The following is an 11,681-nucleotide window of genomic DNA, read 5'->3' as shown; positions in this document are numbered from 1 at the left end:
AAGCAGTGGTATCAACGCAGAGTACTGCTTTTTGTAGAGTTTTGTTTTGATTGCTACATACATATATATATATATATATATATATATATATATATATATATATATATATATATATATATATATATATGTATATTTCTTATAGATTTTAAAAATTTTTATTCTATTTCATTTTTTTTCAGTTTACGAATAATTTGACTATTATTTATTTACATAAAATAAAAATTGAGTTTATAATATATACAACTTTTTATACTTTTTAAATTATTCAATTACAAAGTACATTAATGCTTGCAACTATATAATAATAAATAATATAACAAATAATAACATCAATATAACAATAATAATATAATATAACAATTAATATATCAATATAACAAAAACAATAATAGTAATATATAATATTTCTTCTACTCTGTCTTAACTTATCAAAATTTCCGTTTTAAATTTACATCATTAATTTTTACCTCCTTTTCTCTCCATCACTCTCCTCTTTTTTCTCTTTTCTTCTCTTTCTCTCTCTTTTCTCTACTAAAATTAAAATAATCGTTTTATGTATAAAAGTTATTTAAATTAGAAAATGATCAGGAGAGGAAGAAGGTATATTATAATTTATTTTTTCTTTTCTTTTATAATGTAACATTTCTCTTAAGACTTTAAAAATTGTCTAATTGTTTTAATAAAGCCATATAATTTATTTTTTACATAAATATATTTTTTCCGTCATATTACATATTAGAGAGAAAAAAGAAGATAAAGAGAATGATTCAAAAATCAGAAAGTTAAATATATATTTCCTTGTATACATAATTTTTAACGTATCTATTATTTCGTTGATTACCAAGATAAACTTTTAATGCTTGCAAAGAACGAACTCGCGAAAAAGCAACATAAAGTTGCCCATGATTAAAAACATCTTTACGAAGATCTAGACCGATTCTATCAAACGTTTGTCCTTGTGATTTGTTAATTGTCATAGCAAAAGCTAATTTTATTGGAAATTGTCTTCTGGAAAAAGTAAAAGGATATATATTTTCGCAATATAATGTTATACGATTTAAAAAAACAATGTTTTCTGCTTTGTCAGCAGTTAAAATCTTACACTTCAATAAATGATCTGCAAGCTCTATAACCATTAATCTAGTACCATTACAAAGACCTTCATTAATATTAAGATTTCTAATCAACATAATGATAGAATTTGGTCTTAAACGCAATTCACGAGGAGGAAGAGATGGTGGAGATAAACTATTTAAATATTCTGGTAACAAAGCTTCACCGATATCACCATTATCATCATTTACAGCGCTGTCTACACTTGTATAAATTCGTTCATCAGCTATATCTAATAATTCAACAACCTTTTTATTGATTTCGTCTACATCAACATTTCTTGCAGAAAGTATCGCACATTTAGCTACTTTACCAAACTCCTTTTTTTGTATTAAATCACCATATATATCTTCCACAATATCAGCATCAATAGGCGCTACACAACTTTCAGGAATTTGTATATTATCATTAAAATCATTTAATATGCCATCTCCCATATCCAATAAAAATTTAGCAAATTCAATTTCTTCTGGGAGAACTCGCATATTTTGTGTTAAAGAAAATTTTACGAAATGTCTCCAAGTAGAACTAAATTTAATAGAAAGATTCACAATTTCACTTCGAGTAGCATGCATTTTAATAGGCAAAAGTTGTCTGAAATCACTACCTAATAAAACAATTTTTCCATCAAAAGGAAAATCATTATTCATAATATCACGCAATGTTCCATCCATAATCTCTAAAGCATATCGTGGTGCCATTGGTGCTTCATCCCAAATATAAATATCAGTTTCCTTCAATCAACCTTCAAATATTGAGCTTCTTTTGAATGGATTTTAGCAGCAGATGATGAATCAGCAAATAATGGAACCGATAATCCAAATGTCTTATGAACTGTTTTTCCAGTAGGTAGTAATGTCGCTGCAATGCCCGTAAAAGCCATTGTACACACGTGTATATTTCTAATTCTAGCTAAATAATAGATAGTTGTGTATATAAATGTTTTACCTGATCCACCCGGACCATCAATATAAAAACAATGATTATTATGATTATTATTATTATCTAATCTATTTAATAAAAGATCGACTATCTCTTTTTGCTTATCATTTAATTGTTTGTATTGTTTAGTGCCTATTTCCATAGTTTCTTCAAGAGTCATGTAATCCTCCTCTCCGCTATTTTTTATTAACTGTTCCATTTGTGGATAATCAGCAAGACTTTTACCTTCCGCACGAAGCATACTATTAATTTGCGCATAAGCTTTATTTTGTCCTTGTAACATACCAAAATGTCGAACGTAATCCTCAGACATTGCTACTTTAAAATTTTCCTATAACTCTTCAGGATGTAATGGCTGACAATGTAATAATATACGTATAAATAATCTACGAAGTTGTCGAGGCATCATCCATCCAACAGCTTCGTTCATAGCTCGTTTCCATTCATCATCATCTTCGATTAAACCTAACGCCAAACATGCCGCTAAAAATGACTGACAAAATTCTCCATTTACAGTTCTCAAATCATTAAAACTTGTAGCCCCCTTTACTGTGAGTAATAATAACCGTAAATGATATAATTCTGTTTGTGCTGAATTAATAGAATATATTCGTCCTATACAATTATAATGACTTTTACGTTTAACCCAACGCAATACATTTTTACCATTAATTTTGTCTTTTTTAAATGTATAATAGCGTGGAATTTCTATATATAAATACTGTCTTGCTTCTTCATCGCGTAAGTTCAATGGGAAATAATCTATTAACATAGTAACTTGATTTAAAGCAGAAGTCATCGCGTCAGCAATATTTTCATTTTCGATTATAATATTTTGTTCATTAGGAAGATAGACTGGCAAACGCATTATAGCATGACTTTTATCTTGTAATTTTTTACCAAGAATACGCTAACTGGCTTCTACAGGTCCAACATAACGAGCTTCGAAATTATTATGTATCTCATCATGATCAATAATAACATTTTCTGTTATTGGTTCAATGGTTATAGCAGCAACATCATGTCCTTTATAAATATATTTATACAGATATTTAACTGATGTGATACTTGAAACTATTTCAACGTTAATATGACAATTAAATATAATCGATAAAATCGGGCAATGTGGAACAACATAACGATTATCGACTATATATCCACCAAGACGTTCAAAATTTCTACCATTATCTCGTCTACGATAATAAGGATAAGCATCTTCATCCATTCTAGTTTCTTCGAGAAAAGATTTCGGATAATGTTTCGAACAACGTCCATCTACCAAACACCAATCGCCACAAGGTCCATGAATCATATGTTTCATAACTATATCATGTAAAATACGATTCTCACATGGATCAGGAATTTCAGCAGAAATATATTTATAAACAATCTGTGGAGTTGTTATTTTAAAATTATATTTTAAAGTAATCAACATATGAACATGTGGCAAACCACGTTTTTGAAATTCAATAACGTACACAAACGCTGCTACTTCACCAAAAAATTTTTGTTTAACAATTAAATCAATTAAATAATCTTTTTTAATGTTAAAAACACGAGCACATATGTCAGGTCTATCAGAAGCTTGTTGACCAGGTAAAGAGGTTTTCCTCGATTTCACGCCATTTTGGATTACAAGTCATGGTAATAAAAAGGTCTGGTTTACCAAACTTACTAACAATTGCCATTGCATCTTGATAATTTTGTAACATATTACGCGGTGATCCAGTAAATGTAGAAGGAAGTATAATCATTTTTCTAATACGTCCATTTAAATTATTTGCCATAGTTTCTATATAATCTTTCAAACCTTGATATGTTTCAGTACGTAATTCTTTTTGATGATTTTTACAATAATCAATTCTATCTTTTTCAATTTTTACATAACTGTCTACGAGCCACTGCTGAAATAGACGACGACCTAATATAAAAGCATTAAATTCATTACGAATAGCCATACGATATTTAATATATTGTTCTCTAGTTATTCGTCTATTACTATTTAATTTTGTTAAATGACGATGCCATCCTTGAGTACCATATGGATAAAACAATAGATATATCCATGGTTCAACATTAGGATCCATAATACTAACTTTTTGCAAAGTTTTAGTATTTTTATTACGTATTGTAACATATGATTCTGGAATTTCTCCATCAGCATTTGTATAAAAAACATCAGCAACTTCATTATTTCTTTGAGCATTATATCGACGTCGATCCATACCTGGTTTTAAAGTAAATAATAATTGTAATTCTGATAATAATTCACCAGATTCCATTTCTAAACGCCGTTGATTTTCTAATTCTTCACCCATCATTTGATACGATTGAGTAAATATGTTACATTCACGCATTATATGTTCAAGATTTTGTACAATTTCAAAATCTAAATGTGAATATTGATTAAGACGATAATTTATTGCTTCATTTGAATCTACAATAAAAAGTTGGCCATAAGTAGGAGTTTGTGCAGCATATAATGCTGTATTAATTTGATAATAAATGTGCCCTTGTATCTTGAAACAATATGGACCAGGTCGTCTATCTTGAAAGTTGATTAAATTAGCGTTAAATGATGCAAATGAAAATAAACTATTATAACTACGAATATGTTGAAAAAAATTATTACATTTTTCATGAGTTCCATCGAATAAAGAATGAAGAAATTGAGGAAATTTAGGTAATGGTTGAAGATATACTGCACCATGATTACAACAATCATGAAATGAATTTCCTTTATTAGACACTTTTTCAGCAGCGAAATGTCTTGCATTACAATGAACACAATATACATCCATAGACCCAATATAATATTCTTCTATATTATCCATTATTGTTATATCATTTATATTTAATTGTGGCTGTCCTTTTTTTCGTAATCGATATTGAGATTGATATTCTGCATGTTTTTGATGTAACGAAGTAGCATTTGTTGTTACATGATTATCATGTATTTCACTAACACATGCAAGATCAATAATATTATATCCTTGATTAATTTTGTTTTGTAAACTATTACTATTATTTACTACTACTTTCATAGCTTGTCGACGCTGACATTGATTATCAGCCTTTTTTTCACGACGTTGTTGTTTAAATTTTTCTTCTTCCTCTAAATTTCGTTCTATTTTACGTCTCGGCATTTTATAAAAATATAGATGGGTAAGTTTTAAAATATTTAAAAATATATAACTTTTAAAATATTAAAATATATAAATATATATGTATGTATATATATATATATATATATATATATATATATATATATATATATACATATATATATATGTATAGATAATTATATAATTATTAAATATAATAATTAACACCAAATAATATTATTAAATATAAAATAATTATTTTATTTAATTAATTATTATAAATTTATTGTTTTAAATAATAATATTTATTATTATTGTTATTATCATTACAAGCATCATTATTATTCATTATTACCATTATTATTGTCATTATCATCATCATCATCATTATCATCATCATTATCACCATCAACACCATCATTATCATCATCATCATCGTCATTATTATCATCATCGTCGTCATCATTATAATCATCGTCATCATCATTATCTTTATTTAAATTTAAATTATTACATATATTATATAATATTTATATATTAATATAATTATTTAATCAAATATGTATATATATTTATAACATATATTAACAAATCAAACTTATATAATAATATGTCTATATTATATACTTATATGTCTAATTTTTTACGATTAAATAAATAATATACATGAACAAATAACAGCAGTATAATAAAATGATACAATGGAAAACAGAAACAAAATGGTACAATAAGAAAAAAGGCATATATTACAATATATATTTTAAACTTAAATATTTTTTAAACTTTATTTTAATTTAATTATTTAATTATTTTAATGTAAACTTGAAGAATATATTATATAATTATTTTAACATAAACTTAAAGAATATATATTAACACACGCAAATAATACAATGAAAAACAGAAACAAAATGGTACAATAAGAAAAAAATGCTTATATTACAATATACTTTAAACTTAAATATTTTTTAAACTTATTTATCTTAATTTATTATAATTATTTAATTATTTTAACGTAAACTTAAAGAATATATATTAATTAACACTCAAATTACTTCTGCTTCTTCTAAAACTTATTCCTAATGTTCCTGAAACAAAAAAAAATATAAATATTAATATATTTTAATTTAATATAAAAATAAGATGCTCAAAAGAATAATATTTTACGAAATATTTTAAATTTTTTGTTGATAATGTTGATAATGCTATATCTTAGTGAATTTCACGAAAATTCTGATTTTGATGACTTTACATACATGTAGAAAAATAAATAGATAAACTTAAAAATTTTCAGTTATCCACAAATGATACCACCCTTCATATGTATGTAGAGCTTTTTGTTCTTTAAATAAATATATCTAAAAAGTTATTTAAGATATCAAAAAATGTTTAATACTAAAGTTTTATAGCAAGAACACCTCTATTTAACGACATTAATAAAATTCAGAAAAAATAATTTAAAAAAATTTTTTTGTAAAAGTCTGAAAAAAATTTTTTTGAAATTTTATTAATGAGTTTAAATAGAGGTGTACTTATCAAAATAAAATATTTTCTAATATCTTGAATAATTTTTTTAGATATATCGATAAAAATAAAACCACTTCACATATGAGAGGTGGTTTCATTCCTTAGAATCGTTTCTGAATAGTAACTAAAAATTTATTCATTCATCTATTTATTTTCTTACAAATATGTAAAGTTTTATCAAAATCAGAATTTTCGGATTTACGAGATTTGCTTGTTAGATAAAACATATACCTCATTCAAAAATTTCAAATATCTCGTAAAATATTACTTGTTCAAGCTTTTAGCTTAATACTTTTATACACAAAATGTTCAAAAAAATTAATTTTTACAATAAAAAATATATGATTTCATTTAAAAAAAATGCAATCACATTTTTTCAGTACATCGTTGCATTTATAAAAAAAATTAATCAATAAAGAAAAATACATTGCTATGCCATTCAACTTTTTCCTCTACCATTTTTTTCTATCTTCAATACAGTAGACACTAAAGTTCCCAATTGCATTCTAACATATCCTGTATACATATGGTATGTATACGTATCCTCATATTAAATCAAAACTTTGGGAACATGTGGAAGATCGATAAATTCTACAACTTTTACTTCATGGCATTTTTCAATAAATAAAAATCTAATAATTTTAATGTCGTCAACTTATACTTTCTATGTATACATATACAATGTTTACAATCTACGTATATTTAATATTTAATATTTAATTAGCCTGTTCTGAAGATAAAATAAAGTCAAAAATTTTAATACAAAAATTTTGAGGCTGCAATAGTTTTTGAGATATAAACGATCAAAGTTTGCCAATGATACCGCGTGAAACTCGCGCGCTCAGGCCCGCAACTATACATTTACATGTACCAATCTTTCATCTATTATTGATTTTTTCAAATCAGGCGGTATTGATTTTTATTCACAGATGATTTTATTTTTTCGTTTTCTATGTACATGTGTATTACGTCTACATCGTACATTATGGCGAAAGAGACTAATTATTAATAAATTATAAATTTTATACAGAAAACATTTAATTCTTAAATATTTTAATTAAACAATTAAATACTAATTAATTGTCAATAAAAAATATCAAAAATAATAAATAAAATTATTAATAACAAATATTAAAAATAATAAATAATAATAAAATATTACTAATATAATATTTATAATATTTATAATAAAAATAATAATAATATTACTTATAATTACTTTTATTGATATTTATATTAATAATATAATATTAATATTATTATTGTTATTAATTATTTTATTTGTTATTAATAATTGATTATTATTTAATTATTTAATTATTTAATCAAATTATGTAATAATTAAATATTTTTCGTATAAGATTTATAATTTATTAATATTAGTCTATCGCCATAATATACGATGTAGAGATAATATATAGTCAGGGTTGGGAAGTAACGCGTTACTTGTAACGCCGTTACCGTTACAGTTACTTTTTTTCGGTAACTGTAACGGTAATGGCGTTACAAATTTTATTTGTAACGGAAAAAGTAACTTCGTTACATTTTTCGGTAACGAGTAACGAATTTAACAGTTACTTTTATCGTTATTTTTTTCAAATTTTTTGATTTATTTAAGATATTATTCTTGCTATTGTGCGTGATAAAATTTTTATCTTAACCGTAAAGCCGTAAGCAAATCGACCAATTAGCATTCTTATTATGTTGTAAAAATGCTTGAATGTGATTGATCAACTTATGGCTCTTGCAGATCAGTGCGATGACGCGACACGCGATATCCAATGAGAGCTTTATCTTTTCGGAAAAGCAGAGCTCTCATTTACTACCAGTTCTAAGTACCTTGCAACGAAAATTAGAAAATCTCAATAAATCTGACCTTATAGATTGCCATTCATTAGTTGAAGCTATTCAGCAAGGTTTAAATAAAAGGTAACTTATTAATTTGATTAATACATATGTTATTTAATTTTAAATAAGGATTTAATTGAAAAATATTATTTTATTTTAAACTATTGATTCAAAAGTATTAATTTCAATAAAACAAACAATGTCGCTTAATTTACTATATTTGATTTTAAATTTCTTACAATATTTGAAACAAAAGAATTAATAATAGCAGCATGTTTACATCCAAAATTTAAGTTAAACTGGTTAACCGGAGAAAAAAGAAAACGTGCTGAAAATTACTTGGAGGATTTATTGGGAATCCGATCAACTGAAAATTCTTCAAAAGCTGGAAAATCTGACGATCACGATGATTTTTTCATTTTTGAGCAAAAAACGGTGCAAAATGAATCTGAACAAGAAGAATTGCAACGGTTTTTAAAATCAAATAATTGTAATATAGAAATGTTAAACGACTATCCAAAACTTAAAAAACTTTTTATTAAATATAATACAGCTCTACCAAGCAGTGCATCTGTAGAAAGAATGTTTAGCATCGGTGGCTCTGTATTAACACCACAAAGAGGGCATTTAAATGATGATACTATGGAGCAACAAATTTTATTAAAAATTAATAAAGAATTTCGATAAAATTTAATCATTTATTTTGTAATAAACCTTGAATGAAATCTTGCTTACAATTTTTTTAAAGTTTTTCTTATGCAAAATAATTTATTAGTTTGTATTGTAAAAAAGTAACGGAAATTGTAACGACTCGTTACTTTTTAGTAACTGTAACGGTAACGAGTTACTTTTTAGAAAAAATAACGGTAACGGTAACGAGTTACTTTTATAAAGTAACTTTCCCAACCCTGTATATAGTACACGTACATAGAAAACAACAAAATAAAATCAACTGCGCAATAAAAATTAATATCACCTGACTTAAAAAAATCAATAACTGTTGACAGATCGAGACACATATAAGTATAGTTACGAGTTTAAGCGCGTGAGTATTATGCTATATCATTTGCAAATTTTGATCGCTTACTTAAAAACTAACTCAAAAATTGTTAAACAACAATTAAAAAATTTTTATATTAGAATTTTTATCTTTAATACAAAACAAACATACATACAACAACATTTGAGATGTCAATCAATTATCAACGCTATTGATGACTGGACACATTATTAACGTAATTGCATTTAACTGTTATTAAATAGAATGTCTCCATGTATTTTAAAATTTTGGTAAATTCAAATTTTTTTCTATAAATTAGGCCGATCACGCTCTTATTAGATAGACATATATATATATGTAAACAATATAAAAATTTATTAATATTTATAAAAATTTCTAATAAAACTTATCTAAAAATATTTATTAAACTTACCTATTAATATTTTGTAGATTTTATATGTATATACACTTGTATACAACACCAATGAAATAGTCGAAATAACACTGAAATAAATAATTAAGAAAAGTATTATTAATTTTGAAACACACTTTATATATACCGTCTATTTAATAAGAGTATGATCGACCTAATTTATAAAAATTTATATTTAACAAAATTTTAAAATACATAAATACATTCTATTGGATTAGTATTAACAATAAGATACAATTATGTTAATAATGTGTCCAATCACCAATAGCGTCGATAATTGACTGATCTCTCCAAAGCATGTTTTGCATTAAGTTGACAACGTTCATGCGGCAAGAACCTTCTTATCCAACAAATCTCTCGAGATAACTGCTTCAAAAAAAAAATTTGTCTTCCACGAAGCTTCTGTTTAATGTATGTCCAAATATTTTCCGATTGAATTTACATCGGGCAACTATAACGGCTAATCCAATTGATCGATGCCAGATCACTCCTTTTATACAATAACTATACATTGTCAATTTAATGCAAAACATACCTTGGAGATGTCAATCAATTATCAATACTATTGATGACTGGACACATTATTAACATAATTGCATTTTAGCTCTAATCAAATAGAATGTTTCTATATATTTGAAAATTTTGTTAAGAATAAATTTTTCTATAAATTATGCCGATCACGCTCTTATTAGACAAACTATATACCATATGTATAAACATTTATAAAAATTTATTAATATTTATAAAAATTTATAATAACACTTACCTAAAAATATTTATTAAACTTACCTAATGATATTGTTCAAGAAAGTAAGAGTTTTATAAATTATATTATTAATTTTGTTTCTCGAACGTTCTAAAGCGAGATGTTACGTGCGAAGCCTTGTTTTCATTCCGTTTTTGTAGTTTCTTCGTATCGTTCGATTCTGACAAACACCTCGTTGTCGATAGCCGATTGGCTCTCGGAATCGAACGATCGAAATTCCTCCCTTTTTGTGGTACACGTATCGACCGGGATTCTTGTGCGTGAATCGGAAGGAGAAGGGCTTTTCGTTAAGATACTTCGTCGCAAGCCTTCACCGGGAGCACACCGAACGCCTAACGCTCATAAAGTTATAGTTAAACGATAATTCGCGTGTCCGATTATATCTTGCTGTCGCTTTTGTACGTGCACGCACGTACACACGCACACGCATACGCACACGCATGCACCATTTATTATATATATATATATATTTGAAATAAATGGTGTACATATAGAAATTTTGCAACTGTAATAGAGTTTAGCAATTGTGTATTGTGAGCAAATTTAACAATTGTAAGGCCTTTATTTATACGTGTTAAATTGTTTTCTATACAAATTTAAAAATAATAGGTATTACAACTTTTACCTATTTCTAAAATTTTTAATAAAATCTATTATTATTATTATTTTTTTATAGTTTTATATAACTTTTATATAATAGATATGCGAAAGATAATAATAATAATAAATATTTTCATATAAAACTATCAATTTAAAAAAAATGCAATAATCTACATTTTATTTCTTTCATTAGTAAAATTGTATAGTATATCGAAATACAAGATATGTTCTTGTCTGCTATATTTTTTGAAAAAGCAACGTATGTAATGCCACTAATTTATATGTTTTATATACAATTTATATATTTTATTTACTATACTTATTACATTTTATTATATTATTATATAC

The 11,681-nt window shown here is 25.4% G+C and overlaps 1 protein-coding gene and 1 long non-coding RNA gene across 2 annotated transcripts; both read right to left on the bottom strand.

Annotated features, from left to right (window-relative positions):
• Positions 1-2,965: 2,965 nt before the first annotated feature.
• LOC138944571 (uncharacterized) lies at positions 2,966-5,201 on the bottom strand. Its single transcript, XM_070315391.1, has 3 exons — positions 3,731-5,201; positions 3,238-3,378; positions 2,966-3,081 (listed from the first exon to the last, which is right to left on the bottom strand). Exons 1-3 carry the CDS (start codon positions 5,199-5,201, stop codon positions 2,966-2,968), a joined length of 1,728 nt encoding a protein of 575 aa, XP_070171492.1.
• A 1,003-nt stretch (positions 5,202-6,204) lies between these two features.
• LOC138944570 (uncharacterized) lies at positions 6,205-11,067 on the bottom strand. Its single transcript, XR_011448832.1, has 3 exons — positions 10,757-11,067; positions 9,968-10,038; positions 6,205-6,247 (listed from the first exon to the last, which is right to left on the bottom strand). It is a non-coding gene; the product is annotated as an uncharacterized lncRNA (long non-coding RNA).
• Positions 11,068-11,681: the final 614 nt, after the last annotated feature.

The sequence above is a fragment of the Polyergus mexicanus genome, unplaced genomic scaffold (assembly GCF_030449975.1).
Source record: "Polyergus mexicanus isolate NDT 795.1 unplaced genomic scaffold, iyPolMexi1.0 SCAF_275, whole genome shotgun sequence".
In the NCBI taxonomy this organism is placed as follows: domain Eukaryota; kingdom Metazoa; phylum Arthropoda; class Insecta; order Hymenoptera; family Formicidae; genus Polyergus; species Polyergus mexicanus.
Note: the sequence above shows the minus strand (reverse complement) of the source record. Positions and strands in the feature narration are given on the sequence as shown.